Below are 25,080 nucleotides of genomic sequence, written 5' to 3' on the forward strand. Positions count from 1 at the left end.
TAGTGTATACATGTCAATCCCAATCTCCCAATTCATCCCCCCCCCCGCAAATTTCCCCCCTTGGTGTCCGTACGTTTGTTCTCTGCATCTGTGTCTCAATTTCTGCCCTGCAAACCAGTTCATCTGTACCATTTTTCTAGTTTCCACATATATGCGTTAATATACCATATTTGTTATTCTCTTTCTAACTTACATCACTATGTATGACAGTCTCTAGATACATCCACGTCTCTACAAATGACCCAGTTTTGTTCCTTTTTATGGCTGAGTAATATTCCATTGTATATATGTACCACATCTTCTTTATCCATTCATCTGTCGATGTGCATTTAGGTTGCTTCCATATCCTGGCTATTGTAAATAGTGCTGCAATGAACATTGGGGTGCATGTGTCTTTTTGAATTATGGATATCTCTGGGTATATGCCCGGTAGTGGGATTGCTGGGTCATATGGTAATTCTATTTTTAGTTTTTTAAGGAACCTCCATACTGTTCTCCATAGTGGCTGTATCAATTTACATTCCCACCAACAGTGCAAGAGGGTTCCCTTTTCTCCACACCCTTTCCAGCATTTGTTGTTTGTAGATTTTCTACTGATGCCCATTCTAACTGGTATGAGGTGATTCCTCATTGTAGTTTTTTTTTTCTTTTTTTTTTTTTTTTGCAGTATGCGGGCCTCTCACCGTTGTGGCCTCTTCCGTTGTGGAGCACAGGCTCCGGGCGCACAGGCTCAGCGGCCATGGCTCATGGGCCTAGCCGCTCCGCGGCATGTGGGATCTTCCTAGACCGGGGCACGAACCCATATCCCCTGCATCGGCAGGCGGACTCTCAACCACTGCACCACCAGGGAAGCCCCTCATTGTAGTTTTGATTTGCATTTCTCTAATAATTAGTGATGATGAGCAGCTTTTCATTTGCTTCTTGGCCATCTGTATGTCTCTTCGGAGAAATGTCTATTTAGGTCTTCTGCCCATTTTTGGGTTGGGTTGGTTTTTTTTTTTTTTTTTTTACTATTGAGCTGCATGAGCTGTTTATATATTTTGGAGATTAATCCTTTGTTGATTCGTTTGCAAAAATATTTTCTCAGAAATATTTTCTCAAAAATAAATATTTTCTCCCATTCTGAGGGTTGTCTTTTCCTCTTGTTTGTAGTTTCCTTTGCTGTGCAAAAACTTTTAAGTTTCATTAGGTCCTATTTGTTTATTTTTATTTCCATTACTCTAGGAGGTGGATCAAAAAAGACCTTGCTGTGATTTATGTCAAAGAGTGTTCTTCCTGTGCTTCCTCTAAGAGTTTTATAGTGTCTGGTCTTACATTTACGTCTCTAATCGATTTTGAGTATATTTTTGTGTATGGTTTTGGGGAGTGTTTAATTTCATTCTTTTACATGCAGCTGTCCAGTTCTCCCAGCACCACTTATTGAAGAGACTGTCTTTTCTCCGTTGTATATCCTTGCCTCCTTTGTCATAGATTAGTTGACCATAGGTGCGTGGGCTTACCTCTGGGCTTTCTATCCTGTTCCATTGATCTGTATTTCTGTTTTTGTGCCAGTACCATATTGTCTTGATTACTGTAGCTTTGTAGTATAGTCTGAAGTCTGGGAGCCTGATTCCTCCAGCTCCGTTTTTTTCCCTCAAGACTGCCTTGGCTATTTGGGGTCTTTTGTGTCTCCATACAAATTTTAAGATTTTTTGTTCTAGTTCTGTAAAAAAGGCCATTGGTAATTTAATAGGGATTGCATTGAATCTGTAGATTGCTTTGGGTAGTATAGTCATTTTCCCAATATTGATTCTACCAATCCAAGATCATGGTATATCTCTCCATCTCTTTGTATCATCTTTAATTTCTTTCATCAGTGTTTTATAGTTTTCTGCATACAGGTCTTTTGTCTCCCTGGGTAGCTTTATTCCTAGGTATTTTATTCTTTTTGTTGCAATGGTAAATGGGAGTGTTTCCTTAATTTCTCTTTCAGATTTTTCATCACTAGTGTATAGGAATGCAAAAGATTTCTGTGCACTAATTTTGTATCCTGCAACTTTACCAAATTCATTGATTAGCTCTAGTAGTTTTCTGGTGGCATCTTTAGGATTCTCTATGTATAGTATCATGTCATCTGCAAACAGTGACAGTTTTACTTCTTCTTTTCCAATTTGTATTCCTTTCTTTTTCTTCTCTGATTGCCGTGGCTAGGACTTCCAAAACTATGTTGAATACTAGTGGTGAGAGTGGACATCCTTGTCTTTTTCCTGATCTTAGAGGAAATGCTTTCAGGTTTTTACCATTCAGAATGATGTTTGCTGTGGGTTTGTCATATATGGCCTTTCTTATGTTGAGGTAGGTTCCCTCTATGCCTACTTTCTGGAGAGTGTTTATCATAAATGGGTGTTGATTTTTTTTTTTTTTTTTTTTTTTTTTTTGCGGTACATGGGTCTCTCACTGTTGTGGCCTCTCCCATTGCAGAGCACAGGCTCTGGACGTGCAGGCTTAGCAGCCATCGCTCACGGGCCCAGCCGCTCCGCGCCATGTGGGATCTTCCCAGACCGGGGCACGAACCCATGTCCCCTGCATCGGCAGGCAGACTCTCAACCACTGTGCCACCAGGGAAGCCTCATGGATGTTGAATTTTGCCAAAAGCTTTTTCTGCATCTATTGAGATGATCATATGGTTTTTATTCTTCAATTTGTTAATATGGTATATCACATAGATTGATTTGCGTATATTGAAGAATCCTTGCATCTCTGGGTTAAATCCCACTTGGTCACGGTGTATGATCCTTTTAATGTGTTGTAGGATTCTGTTTGCTAGTATTTTGTTGAGGATTTTTGCATCTATATTCATCAGTGATATTGGTCTGTAATTTTCTTTTTGTGGAGTATCTTTGTCTGGTTTTGGTATCGGGGTAATGGTGGCCTCACAGAATGAGTTTGGGAGTGTTCCTTCCTCCGAAATTTTTTGGAAGAGTTTGAGAAGGATGGGTGTTAGCTCTTCTCTAAATGTTTGATAGAATTCACCTGTGAAGCCATCTGGTCCTGGACTTTTGTTTGTTGGAAGATTTTTAATCACAGTTTCAATTTCATTGCCTGTGATTGGTCTATTCATATTTTTTATTTCTTCCTGGTTCAGTCTTGGAAGGTTATACCTTTCTAAGAATTTGTCCATTTCTTCCAGATTGTCCATTTTATTGGCATACGGTTGCTTATAGTAGTCTCTTAGAATGCTTTGTATTTCTGCGGTGTCTGTTGTAACTTCTATTTCATTTCTAATTTTATTGCTTTGAGTCCTCTCCCTCTTTTTCTTGATGAGTCTGGCTAATGGTTTATCAATTTTGTTTATCTTCTCAAAGAACCAGCTTTTAGTTTTATTGATCTTTGCTATTGTTTTCTTAGTTTCTATTTCATTTATTTCTGCTCTGATCTTTATGATTTCTTTCCTTCTACTAACTTGGGGTTTTGTTCTTCTTTCTCTAGTTCTTTTAGGTATAAGGTTAGATTGTTTATTTGACATGTTTGTTGTTTCTTGAAGTAGGATTGTATTGCTATACACTTCCCTCTCAGAACTGCTTTTGCTGTATCCCATAGGTTTTGGATCATCGTGTTTTCATTGTCATTTGTTTCTACGTATTTTTTGATTTTCTCTTTGATTTCTTCAGTGATCTCTTGGTTATTTAGTAACGTATTATTTGGCCTCCATGTGTTTGTGTTTTTTACGTTTTTTTCCCTGTAATTGATTTCTAATCTCATAGCATTTGGTCACAAAAGATGCTTGATATGATTTCGATTTTCTTAAATTTACTGAGGCTTGATTTGTGACCCAAGATGTGATCAATCCTGGAGAATGTTCTGTGTGCACTTGAGAAGAAAGTGTAATCTGCTGTTTTTGGATGGAATGTCCTGTAAATATCACTTCAATCTATCTGGTCTATTGTATCATTTAAAGCTTGTGTTTCCTTATTAATTTTCTGTCTGGATGATCTGTCCATTGCTGTAAGTGAGGTGTTAAAGTCTCCCACTATAATTGTGTTACTGTCAATTTCCTCTTTTATAGCTGTTAGCAGTTGCCTTATGTATTGAGGTGCTCCTATGTTGGGTGCATATATATCTATAATTGTTATATCTTCTTCTTGGATTGATCCCTTGATCATTATGTAGTGTCCTTCCTTGTCTCTTGTAACATTCTTTATTTTAAAATCTATTTTATCTGATATGAGTATTGCTACTCCAGCTTTCTTTTGATTTCCATTTGCATGGAATATCTTTTTCCATCCCCTCACTTTCAGTCTGTATGTGTCCCTAGGTCTGCAGTGGGTCTCTTGTAGACAGCATATATATGGGTCTTGTTTTTGTATCCATTCAGCGAGCCTGTGTCTTTTGGTTGGAGCATTTAATCCATTCACGTTTAAGGTAATTATCAATATGTATGTCCCTGTTACCATTTTCTTAATTGTTTTGGGTTTGTTTTTATAGGTCCTTTTCTTCTCTTGTGTTTCCCACTTAGAGAAGTTCCTTTGGCATTTGTTGTAGAGCTGGTTTGGTGGTGCTGAATTCTCTTAGCTTTTGCTTGTCTGTAAAGCTTTTGATTTCTCCGTCGAATCTGAATGAGATCCTTGCTGGGTAGAGTAATCTTGGTTGTACGTTCTTCCCTTTCATCACTTAAAATATGTCATGCCACTCCCTTCTGGCTTGAAGAGTTTCTGCTGAGAAATCAGCTGTTAACCTTATGGGAGTTCCCTTGTATGTTATTTGTCATTTTTCCCTTGCTGCTTTCAATAATTTTTTTTTGTCTTTAATTTTTACCAATTTGATTACTATGTGTCTCAGCATGTTTCTCCTTGGGTTTATCCTGTATGGGACTCTCTGCGCTTCCTGGACTTGGGTGGCCATTTCCTTTCCCATGTTAGGGAAGTTTTTGACTATAATCTCTTCAAATATTTTCTTGGGTCCTTTGTCTCTCTCTTCTCCTTCTGGGACCCCTATAATGCGAATGTTGTTGCATTTAATGTTGTCCCAGAGGTCTCTTAGGCTGTCTTCATTTATTTTCATTCTTTTTTCTTTATTCTGTTCTGGAGCAGTGAATTCCACCATTCTGTCTTCCAGGTCACTTATCTGTTTTTCTGCCTCAGTGATTCTGCTATTGATTCCTTCTAGTGTAGTTTTCATTTCAGTTATTGTATTGTTCATCTCTGTTTGTGTGTTCTGTAATTCTTCTAGGTCTTTGTTAAACATTTCTTGCATCTTCTCAATCTCTGCCTCCATTCTTTTTCCGAGGTCCTGGATCATCTTCACTATCATTATTCTGAATTCTTTTTCTGGAAGGTTGCCTATCTCCACTTCATTTAGTTGTTTTTCTGGGGTTTTACCTTGTTCCTTCATCTGGTACATAGCCCTCTGCCTTTTCATCTTGTCTCTCTTTCTGTGAATGTGGTTTTTGTTCCACAGGCTGCAGGATTGTAGTTCTTCTTGCTTCTGCTGTCTTCCCTCTGGTGGATGAGGCTATCTAAGAGGCTTGTGCAAGTTTCCTGAAGTGAGGGACTGGTGGTGGGTAGAGCTGACTGTTGCTCTGGTGGGCAGAGCTCAGTAAAACTTTAATCCACTTGACTGCTGATGGGTGGGGCTGGGTTCCCTCCCTGTTGGTTGTTTGGCCTGAGGCAACCCAACACTGGAGCCTACCTGGGCTCTTTGGTGGAGCTAATGGCAGACTCTGGGAGGGCTCACGCCAAGGAGTACTTCTCAGAACTTCTGCTGCCAGTGCCCTTGTCCTCACGGTGAGACACAGCCACCTCCCACCTCTGCAGGAGACTCTCCAACACTAGCAGGTAGGTCTGGTTCAGTCTCCTGTGGGGTCACTGCTCCTTCCCCTGGGTCCTGATACACACACTACTTTGTGTGTGTCCTCCAAGAGTGGAGTCTCTGTTTCCCCCAGTCCTGTCGAGGTCCTTTAATCAAATCCCACTAGCCTTCAAAGTCTGATTCTCTAGGAATTCCTCCTCCTGTTGCTGGACCCCCAGGTTGGGAAGCCTGACGTGGGGCTCAGAACCTTCACTCCAGTGGGTGGACTTTTGTGGTATAAGTGTTCTCCAGTTTGTGAATCACCCATCCAGCAGTTATGGAATTTGATTTTATTATGATTGTGCCCCTCCTACCGTCTCATTGTGGCTTCTCCTTTGTCTTTGGGTATGGGATATCTTTTTTGGTGAGTTCCAGTGTCTTCCTGTCGATGCTTGTTCAGCAGTTAGTTTTGATTCTGGTGCTCTTGCAAGAGGGAGTGACAGCAGGTCTTTCTACTCCTCCATCTTGAACCAATCTCCAGAAAATGAGATTTTTAAACCTGAGACTTGAGAGATTTCTGGTTAACCCCCATGATTTTACGGATGATGAAACTGACACCCAGAACAGTAGTAATACAATGAAATGATCATTGACAGAATCTTCTTGCAAGACTGTGTGTTTCAACACAATATATATAATACAGCTGACTGCAACTAACCATGCGCAATCTTTATAACTGCTTCTGATACTAATTTGTGATTGCTCACATTTAGGAATAAAATATGAAACAAATGCTTTGTTAAAAATAGTATCAGGTTTTCACTACATCCATTCTAGCTTCATTTTTTTCAATAATTTAAAATTTTAGACATCTCTTTTTTAAACAATTTGCTTAATTTTGTACAATTTTCTTAACCACAGCATCCAAGCAATTCATGTTATGGTTACAATCTAAATTATTTAAGATATAAGTGTTTATTAGAGCTACCTCATTAAGGAACTTGGTTGTAATTATTGGGCAGTTCCTAGACTCCCTTACAGAAACAGAGTGCTGTTTCTTCTTGCTGTTTTTAGACTTCTTTTCAAACGAATTCAGAACTAGCATCTAATTTCCCTTTTTGCTGTGGTATGTGATGAAACTTCAGTTGGAATTAAGAATTAAGGTAGAAGTAGCAGCAAATGTTTCAAATTCTCCCAAACTAGTCTCAGGTTATGCTAATTTCATAGTCCTGCCGCTAGGGCCATGTGCTCTGACAAACTTGTGAGGATTTGTTGGTATTATAAAATATATTTGTTAAAAAATGAGGACTCTTTTTTTTAATATCTGAATACACTTCCCTTATATTATTACACATTTCCTTTTCCCCCTAATATTTCATTATTTCTCAGTACCATTATTAGAGGGACAGAGGAGGAATACATCCATTTTGTTTCTCTGGAAGTCTGAGCAATAATATCGTTTTATTTGTAAAATTGAATCATTACCCATACTTTTAAAGGGCTTTCTACTTTTAAAATGTATTCAATCGTTGCTTGCCATTTTTATAAAGACTAAAATGGAAAAAAATTTCAGAATCCCAGGATGATTATAGCCACGTATGCATCACTTCAGGCAAGCTGAGCCTCTCCTTTTTAAGTAGTGCAGCCACTCGTATGCCCTGTGGCATCCTACCACTCCTCTCCACTCTCCACTTCTCCAGTGTAAAGTAGCCCTGATACTTTCCTAAGCAGCCCCTCCTACAGAGCACCTGCCAGAGTTTAGCCTCTAAAGACTGCTGATGGTGAAGGCTCTGGCCCTAACTAGCTTCATAAAAATCTTTCTCTGCTAGCAAGGATCCCAAACACTTTGATTTCTGGAATTTGTCATTATGCTGTGTTTGAAATTCTTATCCTACAATTCCCCTTTAGTTGCAGTCCTGAAGTATATGCCTTGTCTCTTCCATGATTTCTGCCTTGAGCATTGGATCCTGCAGTGTTGAAAGACATCTTTTTATTATGATCCACAACTAAAAACTCCCTTTTTGCTTTAAAAAACCAAAGGCTGCCTGCATGGCATCACTTTTGGGGGTTGCTAAGCTTGTATGTTTTTCTAACACTTCACATTAAATAATAGTTTTACTGAACAGTTCTTGAAATTCTGACAAATACTGTTAAATCAGTGTTGAATAAAATGTGCAATGCATATTAGAGAGGGGATGCATTCTTATGCAGGGACATGGGTATATATGTGAAATATGCCAGTATACAACCCACCATTCATGCCAGGACTGGAAGGATTGCTGAAGATAAACTGGCTATCCTACTATTATGATCATCAGTGTTGGTCTTTGCAGCCAGCATCACTTTAGGCAGTGGCTAATTATTACCCCTGCCAAAATGGACAGCATTTGTCAGTCTAAGTTAAAGACAAAGCTATTCTGGGTTGATTAAGAAAGCCAGGTGTATTAATCTCCTTTGATGTTTTAAAAACAACTGACAGAATTGTTGAGAGACTTTTGAAAATATTAAGGGAAGTCCATTTCATCTTCTAGGTATGATGACTTATTTTGAAAGCAGTGTCTGGGACATCAGTTTGTAATCATCCATTTTCCATTCATTCGTGCAATATTTGGTATGTGTCTGGTGCTGGGAATAATGCAAACAAAAATAATTCCGATAATATCCATTCACCAGGAGCTCATAGATGGGCATAATAGTTGTATCACTCAATGCAACCAGATCTGTTTTTCCAAACTTACTCATCTTTAATAAAAGAAACAATGAAGTAAAACATCTGCAACTTAAACTTATTGAATTCATTCAGTGCTCCTTTTTTGGAGGGAACAGTAGCAGCATTAGCATGTGGTTCTTTGAGTTGGATCAGGCTGCCCTCTGCAGACTCCGTTATTAACTAAGAACAACCTTAATTTGGGGATCAGGAGATGATGGTATGGCAACCTGCCCCAGTGACTGCAGCTCCCCTTCTTTAGAGAATTCTATCTAGAAGAGGTGATACCCCATTAGCACACTAACGGGATCAACAAAGCAGATTAAATGAGATGATAGGGTGGGGTGGAAATTTGGAGGGAATGGGAATAAACTGGTCAAAACTTTCTAAGGTAACTAGGCTGCTAAAGCCTAGGGCAGTGGTTCACAAACTTTGCACATCAGAATCACCTGGGGAATTCGCTTATTACTGCTTTCAGAGATTGTGATTTAATTGGTCTTGGCTGAGGCTGGGGATAGGATTCTGAAAGATTCTAACATGAGAGAAGTTGGGAACCAGCTCCAGGGGGCAGGACTTTTTAAGAATCAAACTGTCTAATTGTATTTTGCTAAGAACCATTTGAGAATGATACACTGTTAGTCACACTGAAACCCAGAGAATATTGGAGTTGAAAGGGAACTGAGATCATTAGTCCAGCGATTGTACAGGGGCAAATCTTAGGTCATTTATGGCTCCCAGATCTGTTTAGCCTGCATAATGTCCTAAAAGACTTGAGAGCATTCACATAAAAATCTGGATGTTTAGTTTCTTTGAAAAATCAGATCTGACAACTCTGGACCTGCAGAGCAGCAAGAGGCCAGCACTCAGCAGCAGTGTAGTCCCTTATTCAGGTACGTGCTCTCCAGTTTGCCACTCAGCACCAGCCTGACCCTCGTGGGCATTTGATTTGGTCCAATTGACTCTTGCCTTCTACAAAACTAAAAACTAACTTTCTGCAACTTTAACCCACTGCTCCCAGCTCTGCAGCACAAAGGAAGCTCATTCCTCCTTCTGCATGAAGGGGCTTCAACTTCTCAAGGGCAGGATTCTTGTTTTCTCTCTGAACGTTCTCCTCCAGCTGAATACCCCTAGTTCCTTCAAGTATTCCCTGTGTGACACACGTTCTGGACTCCTCACCATCCTGGTCCCTTTGTCTGGATATATATCCTCCTTAAAAAATGTGGTACCCAGAGTGAAATGCAGCATTTGCATTGAGGTCTTCTGACCATGGCTGTGACACTTCTATTGATAAAATCTGAAACACCACTAATTTTTATCAGTGTCATCCCATGGCTGGTTCATGTCGAGCCTGTGTCCAACTGAAGTCCCTCCCCTAAGTTTTTTTTATATAAAATGATAAGCCAGTTTTCTCTACCCCAAATTTATACAAGCTATTTATAATTTAAATGAAGATGCTACATTTATGACCTGTTTAATTTCATCTTCATGGTGCCACTCTGGAACTGTTTTGAGTTGTAACTGTCTTCCATTACATCAGCAGTGTTGGGTTGCTCCACTCTCAAATCTTTCTGATGCCTTCATTCAAATTGCTGATTTAAAAAATAAAGTTGAATAAGAGCCCTGTGAAATATCAATAGAGGCCAAAATCACACATTCATTAATCAACAGTTTGTTTAAATACCTGAATAGATGTCCATGTACTATACCATCAAGGCCATATTTTTCTTATCCATGAGGCTGTTGAGAAACCCTTTCAGGAACTGATTTATACTGTATTCCATTCATCTCACCTAGTAATGTAACAGCCCTATCTCAGGAGGATCTAGGTTAGTGCTTTCCCCAGTTTTGAAAATCAGAACACTAGAAGACAGCAGCTATTTCTTGCTGAAGGCTATCTGGCTACTTTAGGGTATGCCAATCTATCCCTTTGAATCTTTACGTGATGGAAGTGAAGTTGAGACCATAAAGAATTTCTACATAGGCAGAATCCAGGACTCAGGAAGTGAAGGAGACAGAGATTATGCATGTAGAACCAACAGCTTGTCAACATTTAAGAATCCTGAGACAGAGGCTGTTAAGAAGCAAATGACAGACAATTCTTTCTCTACATTAAATCTGATTTTCAACACAAAAAGTAAAGGATTTAAAAAGGAACCTTTAGCATAACCATACTTAATGACTTTCTTGATTCAGTGACTGTCCCCAAAACAGGCAAACAATTTAAATAACTTGATCGATTTGGAAACCACTTGGTATACCAAGGTCATCCTCTCAGAAAAGTTCAAGTTCTCGTGTTCTCTGATGATAATCTCTCAGAAGCACAGTTTCAGTCCTAGGAAGCTGATCCTTGAGAGTTATTTTGGGACTCTTCGGAGTTCACTCATGAGCCAAAGGGCAACACTGAGAACAGCCAGGGAGCCCGACTGGTGAGTGGCAGCCAAAGGAGTTGGGACGTACATCAGCAGAGTGCTAATGCCCAAGCCCACCTGTTACAAAGGAAAGCAAGCAGTAAGCCAAGTAGGAACCACATATGCAGAGCTGAAATGACTGGCATGGATAACCAGATACACAAATCCTCCACATTCTCCCATCAGAACATTAAAACATATATCGTTAAATTTCACAAGTAGACTTAAAACAAAGGAAATTCAAACAAATTAGATAAACCTAAAATGCCTTTTAATTATCCTTCATCTAGCCCAGTTCTCCTCCCCAAAGCTAGCCACTGTTATCTGTTTCTACACACCTATACTTTTGTGTACATGTTTATAGAAAAACAGCTTGGTGCTTTTAAAAAAATATATTGTTCTGTCACTTGCTTTTTTTCACTTAATGTATGTCTTGAGATCTTATTAAACTACAGTACAGTATTCCACAGTATGGATCTACCATAGATGTTTATTTAGGCTGTTTCCAATTTTTCACTATCACAGTAATTCCACAATGAATTTCCTTGGACAGAGCAGGCATTAGTAAGTCAATATGCTTGATGAAAGGATTAAACATTTAACACTTCAAAAGATACTGCCAAACGCCAACTAAAAAGAGCTATACCAACTCATGCTCTCGCTAAGAGTATACAAAGGTTATCTATTTTCCTATACCCATGCCAACATCTGCTTACCTTTTTTTTTCATTTTTTTCCAATCTGACAGGTACAAAATGGCACACATTGCTTTAATTTGTTCCTCTCTGATCACAGGTGAGGCTAAACAGCTTTTCATATTTATTGGCCATTCATCATTCCTCTTGTGAGAATTGTGTATTAATATCCTTTACTTATTTTCTGGTTGTTAACCTTTTAGTCTACTATAAATATTGAAAATGTTTTCTCCTAGTCTGTCACCTTTCTTCCTAAATTTTGTTTTGAGGACAACTTCAGAACAAAAAGAAGTGGTTTATACCTGTGTGTAAGCCAAAGCTAGCAGAGTCACTGCTGCTATCTTGGTCCTTCGAGGAAGGGGAATTCTCCGGGAGAGGAAGTAGAGTGCTGTAATGGCAGCAACTGAAGTGATTCCCTGCAGGGAGGAAAGAGTCTCATCAAGTGCTAGGAAGAAATGTCCCACCCTCCTGGTTTCTGCTCACCTTACAGGTAACTCCACCAGATCCACTGAATAACCACTAAGCACTTTCCCCTCCCAGGCAGAGAACCACCTGATTACTCCTCCTCAGCTTCTTCCACGCTCCTCTTCTGTTTGCCACTTCAATGCCAACCAGGCATGGCTCCACCTAAAGTTTCTGCACGTACCACTTTATACACACTCAGCAATCTTATCCACCTTCCAATGTGGGTGTCCCCCAGGTGTGGCCCTCGGTTTTTAAATTATTCTTTTCATCCTTATCTCTAATTTTATCTCTACTCCAATCCTGTATTTTTAAAACAGGGCTAACACCAGCACATGAGGGTTATTGTTTCCCTGGGCTGTGACTAGAGGAGGTGGTGGTGCTGCCAGCTAGGGCTGAAAATGATCTGAAGTCTCCTTTTCATTTCCACCTCTTCAGAAAGAGAGTCTGCAGCTGGCAGGAGGGTTTCCATCCCCCTTCCATGATGTCAAGCAGAATGTTTTTCTATCATTTTCTATACCAATTTCATTTCTTTTCCTTTTCAGAGCTGTCCACGATGACAATTTCAACCAGACCTGACTTATTCCAAAATGCTGTGTGGCAGTGGGGACTGAGCCCACACAAGGTAACTTGCCCAAGCCCCAGCATTCCATCTGGATATGAGGCCCCTGGGCCTCGCTCTGGGTGCACTACTATCATCTCACACTCAACGTACCTCAGTCTGATGACATCCTCTGTCTCTAGCTCAACACTCATTCCAATAGTCCCATTTCTGCTGGTGTGTTTTAAACATGCCACAGGAGAAACTCTGGGATCTCCTTTGATCCTTCCTTACCTTTATTCCTGCAGCCAGCCTTCTATTCCCTACAACCTCTCTCAGATTCACCAAGCTTCTCAAGTCCCAGTCCCACCATTAAGCCCTGAACCCCATCACTCTCACGGCATTACTACAATAGCACTACTGCTTCTCCCGGGTCTCCTTGCTGCTGATCTTTCCCTGCTCCAATTTATCGTGCCCAGGCCACCAAGCTGATCTTATAGCAGGCCCTTAATAAATATTAGCTTAAATAAAATGAGTATTTATGATGCTTTCAGCTCCCTGGGGTCTTGGTTCAGCCCTGACAGCTGTGTGTTCAGCAACCACTGTCTTTGTACTCTCTTCTCTACTCAGCCTCATTTTTGCTAAAATGACTCTCCTATGCGTGTGCAGGATTGAGGGGAGTTATCATTTGCCAGATGATAAAAGGCGTATTTGAACTTTTAGAAGGTGGCAGTATCCTGAAAGTCAGAATTTGGCTAGAGGGGTGGGGGTAATTAAGACAAAAACGTCACATCAGAAAACTGGTACTAAATCTCTCCTAAAAAGAAAGGGAAATCTAATTCCCACTCTACCATCTCAGCGTTGCCATCAGTGCTTCAGACACCGCAGAGCCTGTTAAGAGGCTCCCTGTCCTTAGCAGCCAGTAACCACCAGCCAGTCTTACCAGAATCCGGTGATCAAACTGCACCGTGGTGGGATTCTCGAAAACATTCCTCAGGAGAGGGGAGAAGGTAAAGAGATCCTCTGGGATCCAAGATTCTCCCATCTTGGGGAAGGAGTTGTAAACAAGCCCAGCATCCAGCCCTGCCACAAAAGCCCCTGTATTCCAAGATAAAAAGTATTTATTAAAATGAAAGAAAGAAGAGATCAAAGATCAAATACTAGTTCTGACATAGAAAATGTTTATTATCCCAGAGTTAGACAAAAGGAATAGTCAGAGAATAGAAAGATCAATAGCACAGGTTCTCAAACAGGGAATATATATCACAATCACCATGGAAACTTAAAAAAACCCAAAAAACCCCTGCATCCTTACCTATTCCCACACCAAGATTCTGGGATGCCTCCCCTAGAGGGGTGGACTAGAAGCTCTAGAGGAGGCATATTAGTTTAGAAAAGTTCCCTTAGTGATCGTGATGTCCTGCTTACCTCCCCAACTGAGAACTACTCATCTATTCTGGAACTAGTTAATTTACTCCTTCACTTCCTCAAGTCTCCACTCAAATGTCACCTTATCAAAGAGATCTCCCCAGTTATCCTATACTGCATAAGATAGCCCTCCCCCACCCCACCTCTATCCCCTTATCTTGCTTTATTTTTCTTCGAAGCACCAAACATTATCTGACATGTTATGTTTTGTTGTTTATTATCTGTCTTCCTCAAGTGCTCAAAAAAATCTTATAAACTAAATCCTGGGTAAACACACAAAGAAGGTATCCATGAATTTAATGGGTAACTGATCCATTAGTTATGATCAAAGATTCAGGTATGTTAAGTCACATTCCTTATTTTTATAAATGGCATTTATAAAGTCAAAATTCATGTTCTTCCACCAAAAAAAGGGGAGGAGGTTTGGGTGGATCACTGGTTTGATGGTTTTATTTAGAGCTGTGCTGTCCAATCAAACTTTCTAAGATGATGGAAATGTTCTATATCTGTCATCCATCCAGTACAGTGGCTGCTAGCCACCCACGTGGCTACTGAGCACTTGAAATGTGGCTAATGTGAATGAGAAACTAAACTTTAAATTTTATTTACTTTGAAGTAACTTAAGTTTAAATAGTCACATGAGGCTACTGATAATTGTATAGGGCAGTTCCAGAGCAAGAGAGGTAGAGGTGTGATTTGAAGAATGATAAAGACCTGTGTTAGTCTCTTTGCCCCAGTAAACTCCCCATCTAAGGCCATCTTTGAGGACAGGCTTTTGTCGGACCCATCTTGGTGTAGTGTAATAATAACAATAATGTCGGGACTTCCCTGGTGGCGCAGTGGTTAAGAATCTGCCTGCCAATGCAGGGGACACGGGTTCAATCCCTGCTCCAGGAAGGTCCCACATGCTGCGGAGCAACTAAGCCCATGAGCCACAACTACTGAAGCCCACGCGCCCTACAGCCTGCGCACCGCAACTACTGAAGTTCGCGCACTCTAGGGCCCACGTGCTGCAACTACTGAAGCCTGCATACCTAGAGCCTATGCTCTGCAACAAGAGAAGCCACTGCAATAAGAAGCCCGCGCATCGCAATGAAGAGTAGCCCCTGCTCACTGCAACTAGAGAAAGCCCACGCACAGCAACAGAGACCCAACGCAGCCAAAAATAATAATAACAATAATGTATATATAATAACAACAGCTAACACTTACATAGCCTTTGCTACATGTGAGGTGCTAAGCACTTCACGTATATTACTCAAACTATTATCATCTTCCCCATTTTATAGATGAGGTCATGAAGCCCAGAGAGGTTACATAGCTTGTCCAAGGTCATGTAGTTCACAAGTGGTAAAGCCAGGATTTGAACCTAGACAGTCTGGACCCAGATAGATACTCAATATTTTTGTTCAACCAACTGGAAAGCAGGATTTGGGGAAGGGAGGAAGGAATAAAAAACAAGAGGATGAAGATGGTGGTATATGACAGAGGCAGGTATGAAAAGGAAATATAAAGATACAGGAGGAAAGCATTAGGCAAGAAATCCCACCGGAATGTGGAATGAAGCTAGGCCATCTTTGATAAGAAGAGTCCTACCTGAGAGAGCCGTAAGGAACACCAGGCCTGCAGTTCCATGAGCAAATCGTCTCAACCTCAGGAGTTGACGCGTTTCAGGCAACTAAATAAGAAAAGAAAATCGCATAGATAAACTGAATGCAGGAACTATGAAAGGCAGCAAAGATCTCCAAGGCCAAACCCCAGAGACAATCTGAGGTCAGATCTTCTCTGACCCCTAGACTAGGTTAAGTACTCCCAGCAGATATTCTATTTTATTCTATCTAAATTTTATTAAATTTATACATTTACTATTTGTCTTCCCTGCTATCTTGTAAGTTTTGTGAAGGCAGGAACTGCCATCTGACTTGCTTATTATAGTAATCCTAGCCCAGTAGTTGGCATATAGGTATTCAATATATATCTGTTCAGTAACTGAATGATCTGCATTGTTCACGGGAAAACACTTCACCATGGTTAAAGTGATGTGACTTAAGGTACAGAACTGGATTTTCATGCTGTGTGTAATAATTCATGTTTAGCAAATATAATCAGAATCGAAACTGCATAAAATGCCTAGAGTAGAGATTCTTGCATTTAGTGTTTTGGGTAAAGCCAAAATTTGTTTTTATTTTTACTGTAGCCAACTTGTGATAATAATCAGTGAATCAACAAATATTTAGTAAGAACTTTATACACATATAACCATAAAGATACAAAGGAAAGTCAGAGTGCTGCCCTCAAATGATTTACAATCTAGTATGTGAAGAGTTAGGCATCATTACTAAGATTTTGTAGGACGGTGTATCAGCACTGTCCATTGGAATTTTCTGTGATGACGGAAATGTTCTGTTAGCTGTGCTGTCCAATATGTGGCTAATGAGGATCTAAAATGAGGCTAGAGCAACTGAAAATTTTTTAAAGAGTTAATTTTATTTAAAGTTTAAGTCGATAACAAGTTTGTTTATATAAAGTTAATTTTATTTAATTTTAATTAGAATTTAAATAGCCACATGTGGCTAGTAGCTACTGTGCTGGACAGCACAGTTCTATGTGGTTGACTAGCATCTCAAATCCTTTCTGTAATTAGTGCAGAATATAAATAAACAAAAAGAGAAAAACAATAATTAAAAAGTCATTGGTAACCTTTAAGAGTACCATTTGGTAGAGAGTATTTAGGAGAGTATGGGCATGTGTATAAGTGTGGAGGTGAATGTGTGGCTGGGTATATATAGGGGTGGGTGGGGAAGCCAGATGACAAGAACTGGAAAACAAGAATGGGTTGTCAGGATGTACAGCTACAGATGTAGTCAATTCATTTTAGAAGTCTGCCTTTGAAAGTAAGAGGAACAGGAACTACTCAGGTGTGGATTATCTACTATACCAATGTTTCAGCCCCACCTGGCTTCCCTGTGGGATGACTGCCAAGTCAACATCTCCTGTCCTTATTGGGATCCAGACCACTGGCTCCAAGTACCTACTGGATGATTCTATTTAAAAGTCCTACTATCATCCTAAACTTCACTCCATGAACAGGTTATGCAGGCCAACCATGACTTTAATACCTAAAATAATACTCATTTTAAAAATACCTAGTGTTTTCCTTTAATCAGCATACAGAGAAAATACTTTTAAGCAAGATCACTACGGTTTACTATTTTGTTAGATTTGCTGAATGGTAGGGTCCCCACATAAAGAACAAACAACTCAACGTCACTCTTGCACACCACTAAAGGTCTACAAATAGCTCTCGTTCTGGTCTTCCTCACCTCTCCATCCATCATCCCTCTGGGAGTCAGAAGTAAAGTGGTTGGGGTATCTCTTGTTGTTGGTACTCTTTCCTTTTTCTAAAACTCATCTTTTCATCTTTCTTGATAGGCAATGCTGACAAAATATTTGGCACCTATACTAATTCTCCTTTGAATAAGCTGCTCCAGCCCAAAAGAATAATTGCAGTTTTTACTTTGCCGTCCCAAAGCTATCCAGAGTTCCAAAGTTCACTGTTTCTCTAAACTTTGGTTGTATCTAGCTTCTGGTAAAACTGATAGGTGTTACTAAGGGAATGCATGCATTTTGACAAATAACTTCCCATTAGTACCAGAATTTCCATTTCTCTGACCCTGTCAGCATCTGTACAGGTGTGGTAAACAATACAGACTGACTTCACCTTGTGCTGAGGTAGCAGCAGCGAGAACGAGGTCCACAAGCTGGCGCAATAAAGCACAAGGGCCGATCCCAGGTGGGCGGCAAGGCGGTACTGACTGACCCGAGGGATGTCATGGGAATCTGGTTTCTCTGCTAAGCCACTTTTCACCATATACCATCCCAACAGGCCCTGCAACCAAAAAGAGAAGAGGCAAACAAAACAAGGTTGAAGCTGTTTATTCAACTTTACTCTCTGAGAAAGTGAGTACTCCCACCTAACTCCTCCTTTCCATACCCTCCCATATCCCCAGTATCCCAGGAATTGAGACCTACCCAATTTCCACATACAGCACCAAAAATACTACACCACTGTTTAGAATAACATTTTATTGAAGTAGAAGCCAAATATAGAAAAGTACACAAAAGTGTGTTTGGGCAAAAGCTTACAAATACTTGGCATAATTTAACATTATGTAAACCAGTGAAATATGAAAGTAAAAAGACAGCTGATTTTACAAAAACTAGATGCTTTGGAGAAACCTGACAAAGATAACTGCTTAAAAACAATTACTGTCATGTTAGGTGGAAAAAGACAATTATAAAGGTTTGGGGGGAAGTCATAAAAATCTATAAGGCTTTTCAGGCAAATTGGTTTGAAAGTGTCTAAATTTCTACTCCTCTTTTAAAAAAATGGTAATGAAAGTACATGTTTAAGTTGAAAAGTTTAAGGTATGTACTATTATTCTATGATTCCCTGTTTTAACTGACTTTTTCAAGTAACCAAACAACTGTCAGTTCTAGTCATATCAGATAAGGTACCCTTTCACCCTGACTCTCCCCAGCCAATAATCATGTTAAAGAGATGGGAGAATCCCACCTTTTCTAAATATATACTCCTCAGGAAGTCTTTTTGGGTATTTCTTTCCCCCTTCAAGACTACCCTAGATGTTCTAATTATCGTGATTTCATCTGCACAGGACACTGGAAGATGAGGGAGTATACAGTGTGATTTGCCAGCCCTCACTTTCCTCCTCTTGCCATCTTCAAATTTTTGCCTCCCTGGAAGTCTATCTTAAGTAGGTTTTATTTTTCTTTTTAATTCTGAAACAAACTTTCACTTTGTTTCACCAATCCTCCCTAGTTTCTATTAGATTTTTATTAATGTCTAACTCTTTATTATCTTTTTCTATCGCCTTTATTTTGTTTCTTACATCTCCCTCCTTAATTCCTTTTCATCGGTTCATATTCTTACCACTTTGAGTTAAATCAACCAATTAGCTTCCTCCTGATCAAATTTTGGTATTTCTTTGATGCTCTGAGACTCTCCCTTAGGGCCTGTATACCTTGACCCAAATACTCACATGTGTCTTCTCTAACACCCCTTTCCTTGGCTCTCAGGCTTCCCTAACCCCTTAACTGTGGGAGTCATTCAAAGCTCTTTTCCTTAAGAAAAGAGAGAAGTTCAACTTATATAATTTTAATCACCATTTATACTTTCAGCTCTCAGCTACATCTGTATTCTAAGATTCTTTATCCCACAGAATGTTTCTCTCTTCTGGAATTTCCCTATTTGCTTCTATAGCCATTCTAGTATAGGGATCCCACTTCCCCATAGAGCAGGCAAGTTAGAAAAAGGGAGGATACAAGAACCCAGGAGGAAAGCCATGATGGAAAAGAAACTCTAATTCTTGTGACATAAAAACATATTTACTGAGTGCTTACTGATTCCAGGCACTACTCTAAGCACTTTACATGCATGATCTCACTTAATATTCACAGAACCTAAGTGGTAGGTTCTATTATTGTCCCCATTTACAGGTAAGGAAAGCACAGCCTACAGAGGTTAGACAACATGCCCTACTAAGTGACAGAGCTTGGCCTTGAAACCAGGCCCGTGACACTAAAATCCATGCTCTTACCCACTCTGTTACACTGTTTCAAAGATTACTTCGTTAAAAACAATGCCAACTTGGAGGCTCCTGAGAACATCTCTGGTTTCCCAAACTTGAGTAAATCTCACCTGGAAGCAAACTAAACCACAGAGGGCAAGAACACGTCCTTTCAGGCCATGCGTGAGCCAGCCCTTTCTCCAAAAGTAGGCAGCAGGCAGGATGTATGCGAGGCCTACAAGGCGACCCCACATTCGGTGTGAGTACTCCATGTACCAGATGAACTTGAATTCTGCCAGCGTCATATCATGATTCAAGCTGGGTGAAAAAGGACGTCAAAAATAAGAAAGAGAAAAAAGTTCATCTAATTTTTATTTCTTGACAGAATGCAGGAACATTCTCAGTTTTAAAGCTTGACTGGTCTGCCCTCTTCCTCATCGGCCACCTCGGAATCACTTTGGAATTGGAGGTTTAGCGTAGGGAGCTCGCTAAACATAACTGAACCAAATATTGAAAAATCGTGGAACCTAAACATTCTGAAATGTTTAAATAAGCAAAAGATTGCGTGGGCCCACTGGGAAGTTTACCTGATTTTCTATAATACTTACATTTTAAATTCTGGAAACTGCTGATATTTTTGGAATTCTGCTTCCCATTCTTCTTGGCTTGTAGGTGGCTTCATCCCCTTTATTAAATGCCAATCTACCATTGAGAGGCCAGACTCTGTCAACCTTAAGATAGGAAAGAAATCTGAGTGTATTAAACTTGAGTGTGTATATGTGTGTGCACCACACTGGATTATTCATAAATGGTTTACAGCAGCAAGTGGATCTGAACTTGACCCCTATAAAGGTAAACACATCGTTTCATCGTTTCCTCTTTTGACAACTTGCTCTCTTCTTACTGCTTAGAATTTTGTCAGAAGCAGCTGCTATCAGGTACAAATTTCTTTACTCCTTGTACTATTTCATTAAACTCTCCTTACTTCTTTCACTAGCATTCCTTAACAGATAAAACCAACCCTTAGACGAAAGAAATGTGTCCTAAATGCATAACCAATATTATTTTATTTTTTAAATTAATTAATTAATTAATTTTTTGGCTGCGTTGGGTCTTCGTTGCTGCACGCGGGCTTTCTCTAGTTGCAGTGAGTGGGGGCTACTCTTGGTTGCGGTGCGCGGGCTTCTCATTGTGGAGGCTTCTCTTGTTGTGGAGCACGGGCTCTAGGCGCGCGAGCTTAGTAGTTGTAGCATGCGGGCTCAGTAGTCGTGGCTTGCGGGCTCTAGAGTGCAGGCTCAGTAGTTGTGGCGCACGGGCTTAGTTGCTCCACGGCATGTGGGATCTTCCCGGACCAGGGCTCGAACCCGTGCCCCCTGCATTGGCAGGCAGATTCTTAACCACTGCACCACCAGGGAAGCCCCGACCAATATCATTTACACAGGGAGAAGAGACTGCTACAGATATAAATCGGTTTAGGTTATTGAGTGAATTTAAAGACAATACAACTCAAATTTGTTGTAGTTTCCCATAACAGCCTATATAACACATAGGTATTTTGAAATAAGGGCACAGGGAATGTGGAGAGAATTTGAGGAACACATACTTTATTAACACGATAAAGTATTTTCACCAAAAGGGGTCAGGATTCCAAAAGTAAAAAAGCTGATTTCTGGTCTGAGGCAGGAAATGTACACGACAAACCTGGAACATCTTAACCAGAAAGCAAGGAATCAAAGGTTACTAGGGTCCTGTCAAAAAGACTCTGGAGCCAGTCTGAAGAGGTTCCCACTGACTAAAGATGGGACAATTTGGGCAAATCTCAGTACAACGGATTGAAACATATCAAATATATTTAAAACTAGGATCTCCTAATACTTAAAAACTCACCTTACTGGTCACCTTTGGAGAGTGCTTGGGAACCAATTTCTTATTTTGAAAACTGGTAAATAAAAGGAAAGGAATCAAGTGTTTATCTTGCCTTTCCTAACACATTGTACCTTAGGATAACCAAATTGCTGATGAGAGAAAGTTTTTCTTTATAGTTGAGCTAATAAAATACCTATTACAATTTTGCAACTCTAGTGAAATAATGTATTTAGGCAATGATCATCAATGGCTATTGACATCTCTAATAGACACCAGATATTTATGAATGTTCTAATAACCTATGAAGTATTTTGCCCCCTGCCCCCCAACCTGAATCTGATCAAACAACAAGTGGTTTACAGGAAATACAGGGGACAATGGAACATGTTAAACAACATAAGTATGCAATCAGCAAAATCTAGACTGTGAGAAAATCCAAAAGGACAAATGACTTGGGTTTCTTCAACAACAAAAAAACTGCAAAGGGGGTGGGAGAGGTGGAGGGAGTAGAATCCAAATCTATAAAATCTCTTTATAGATTTAAAGAGACCTAACAGGCATGCATAGGAACCAACTGAGAGGTATGGAACTTATCTGCACTTAATTCAAACAAACTGTACAAAAATTTTGTGACAAATTTGAACTCTGATTGTAGGGGGAAATATACACAAACAATGCACAGCTAACAGGTAAGACCTGAACCAGTCTTTATGAAGGGCTTCTACTAGTAAAACCCTAAACTGTTCTAGGGCTGGGCAAGCCATCAGACCTGTTCCCTCTGTAGGCCTCAGTTTCTGCACACGTAAAATGAGGGAGCTAGATGAAATGATTTCTAAGGTCCCTTCCCCCTCCGTCATCCTGCACTTTAATGATGACTCAAATAGCTGACTCACTATGAACAAACTACTCACCTAGTTACTCCACCAAGAATAACTGCTCCAGCCACTGTTCCACTGCAGACCAGGAGCCATCGGCCCACCACCCGCTCAGCAGCTTTTGAAGGTTGGGACACTGTACCCCTTCCAGGTTGCAAAGCTACTTCAGAGATGGTGCTGTATTGCCCTGGCCTCAAGGGGCGCCTGATCCCACAGCTGCAACCACACTAAGGATCAAGACAGACAAATTACAACTGGAGAAAGAGGGAAAGGCTTCACTCCACTGCTACTCACACTCAATCTCTGTCTGGTGTGGAGTACCCTGAATGGCCCCATTTCCACTGCTACTGCCCTGCTAAATCATCATCTCTTATCTGGACTACATCCACTCCCAACTGCCTCCAATCCATCCCCACACCACCTGAACCTTCTGGTCTCTGCATATTTCCCCCAGACTTAACTCTACACCTAAATATGGATTATTTTATTTCTCCTATGGGTCTTTTTTTTTTTGCTGTACGCGGGCCTCTCACTGTTGTGGCCTCTCCCGTTGCGGAGCACAGGCTCCGGACGCACAGGCTCAGCGGCCATGGCTCACGGGCCCAGCCGCTCCACGGCATGTGGGATCTTCCCGGACCAGGGCACGAACCCGTTTCTCCTGCATCGGCAGGCGGACTCCCAACCATTGAGCCACCAAGGAAGCCCTCTCCTATGGGTCTTTAAATATGATTTTTCTCTGACCGGGGCACTACTGGTACCCTGACTGATAATACCTACTGCAGATCTCAGATGTCACCTCCCCTAGGAAGTATTCCCAGACTCCCCCACATCCGCAACAGGTCACTCTCCCAGCACACTATACCTCTCCATCACACACTGTATTGTACCATTCAGTACACAGAGGTTTGTCTCCATCTCCCACTAAGCTATGAGCTGTGGGACAGCAATGTCTAGTCAGTCTGGCTCTTTCCCTCTTGCACACTTCGTTTCAAACACAGTCCCCTTACATAACAAGACCTTAATAAAGATTTGACAAATCAGTTACAAATGAATGAACTGTGACTTCCTCTAAGGCAGGAAACTTTTGGTATTTTATCTTTTCCTTCCCAGGTCCTAACGCATATTAATCACGCAATAATTATTAGTTCAGCGAATAAACGCGCTCTCCTGACTCTATCCCTAAAAGTCCAAACACCCATGTTTTCCCTATCCTGCTTCTAATTAACTAAGTAACTTCAGACAAGTTAAGCCTCAATTTACTTTTCTCTGTAGAATGGGGTTATAGTCCCTAACCTGACTATCCGGGAGCTTTGAGCAAAAATCAAATATATGGGTAAAAATCACTGTGCTTTTACTATGTGCTAAGCCTCTGTGTATATTAAATTATTTAATGCAACAACCCTTATGAAGTAGGTGCTATTATCCCCATTTTGCAGATGAATAAATTGAAGCACAGAAAGGTTACCCAACTTGGCTAATAGCCCACAGCTACTAAGTGGTAAGTCCAGATCCGAACTCAGGGGCCCTAGACATAAGTAAATGCGTCGTGAACTCCAAGGAGCTACGGAAACGTGACGTGTGAGAATTATTCTCCCTGTCCTGGCCCTTTCACCCCATGCCAGCTTCCGCGACTCAGTCCGCTGCTGTGCGGTACCTGTGTTCTAGGCGCCGCCCCAGGAATCAAGACCCGGAGACACGGGCTCCCCATCACTGCCTTCAAGGGCGGAAAGAGTAATCGCTGCATACTATGAACAGTGCACAACTGCCACCTACACACTCCTGCACTCCCTGGTCTCCTTTCTCCGCCACCGACCCGAGAAGCACTACCGGGTCACGCAGAACGAGCCCCTCCTTTTCAGAAGGCCGGGGCAAGCAGTGACTGCGCCTGCGCTAGCTCCTGGGCTTTCGCGGGGGCTGCTGGGGCGTGGAAATCGGGGACGCGCTGGGGTGTGCGCAGCCGTGAGGACGCGCCTGTCTGCTTGCGCGCGCTGGAACCCGGACTCTTGAGTGGAAACCGAAGACGCACGTGGGAGGAACGCGTGGAGCATGAAGAGGCAGGGAGCCTCGTCCGGGCGGAAGCGAGCGCGGATACCGTCCGGGAAGGCGGGTGCGGAAGGGGGCGGGGAGGGGGCGGTCGGCCGACTTCGCTCCCGGGTGAGGGCTGGGCCCGGCGGTGGCTCTGGCCAGTGGATTAATCGCGATTTCCCTGGAGGTACTTTCCCCTCTCCTCTCAGCACCCCCCCCCCTTCGCCCCCGTTTGGTATATTCTGTCATTCCGGCTTTAAACGTGTGGAAACCCGGGGGCTGGTGGCGATAGTGGCCCGGCTCCGGTTCGAATCCCCGCGCCAGCACATCTCGTCGTGCGACCGTATTCAAGTTGGTTAACTTCTCTCCGCCTCGCTCTTCCCTTCTCCACTGAGGATACCAGTACGCCCTCACGGCACCGCTGTGATGGTTCAGTGTCTAGCGCTGAGCTCAGTGCCAAACCTGTGGGGACCGCTTAATAACCTGCAGCTTCTACGGCGGGGTCGAGGATTGTCCCTAAAGCCACACCCCTCCCAAGTGGCAGAGCTTAGCTGCCCCAAGTCCGGAGTTCTTCCTAACGGGCCAGGGTGCGCTGGCATGGCAGGTGTTAGGGAATTTGGCAGGTCCGTCCTCCGTAAACTCTTGGTTCCTCCAAACTAGCAGTTCTCAAACTTTTTAATCTCAAGACCCCTTGGCCCTCTTAAAATTATTCAGACCCTC

General features: G+C 41.4%; 2 protein-coding genes and 1 long non-coding RNA gene across 8 annotated transcripts in view; 2 read left to right on the forward strand and 1 right to left on the reverse strand.

Moving 5' to 3' along the window:
- Positions 1-8,487: 8,487 nt before the first annotated feature.
- LOC114908825 (cytochrome c oxidase assembly protein COX15 homolog) lies at positions 8,488-24,161 on the reverse strand. 2 transcript variants are annotated; one of them, XM_029245485.1, is made up of 9 exons: positions 23,990-24,161; positions 22,372-22,562; positions 20,203-20,325; positions 19,726-19,912; positions 17,728-17,895; positions 15,603-15,684; positions 13,522-13,676; positions 11,878-11,991; positions 8,488-10,959 (listed from the first exon to the last, which is right to left on the reverse strand). In XM_029245485.1, the coding sequence occupies exons 1-9, from the start codon at positions 24,077-24,079 to the stop codon at positions 10,828-10,830; spliced, it is 1,242 nt and encodes a 413-aa protein (XP_029101318.1). In that variant the 5' UTR covers positions 24,080-24,161; the 3' UTR covers positions 8,488-10,827. The 2 variants fall into 2 exon arrangements, with proteins under 2 accessions (XP_029101318.1, XP_029101319.1); XM_029245486.1 differs by lacking the exons at positions 8,488-10,959; positions 13,522-13,676 and having other exon boundaries at positions 11,852-11,991; positions 23,990-24,128.
- Positions 11,928-19,731, forward strand: LOC114908827. The gene is made up of 4 exons (XR_003797052.1): positions 11,928-12,065; positions 12,583-12,662; positions 17,893-17,966; positions 18,683-19,731. It is a non-coding gene; the product is annotated as an uncharacterized LOC114908827 (long non-coding RNA).
- A 63-nt stretch (positions 24,162-24,224) lies between the features above and the next one.
- Positions 24,225-25,080, forward strand: part of CUTC (cutC copper transporter) — a 34,248-nt gene continuing 33,392 nt past the window's right edge. For 3 of the 5 annotated variants that reach the window (XR_003797050.1, XM_029245489.1, XM_029245487.1), the window contains exon 1: positions 24,300-24,442. Coding sequence is in view for 3 of the 5 variants with exons in the window: in XM_029245489.1 (XP_029101322.1) it covers positions 24,382-24,442 (61 nt within the window). In the remaining 2 variants the exon portion in view is untranslated. Of the gene's footprint in view, positions 24,443-25,080 lie in introns of all 5 variants that reach the window. The other 2 variants (XR_003797051.1, XM_029245488.1) reach the window with 2 other exon arrangements.

Source organism: Monodon monoceros, unplaced genomic scaffold (genome assembly GCF_005190385.1).
Source record: "Monodon monoceros isolate NGI ecotype Baffin Bay Population unplaced genomic scaffold, NGI_Narwhal_1 Super_Scaffold_4, whole genome shotgun sequence".
In the NCBI taxonomy this organism is placed as follows: Eukaryota; Metazoa; Chordata; class Mammalia; order Artiodactyla; family Monodontidae; genus Monodon; species Monodon monoceros.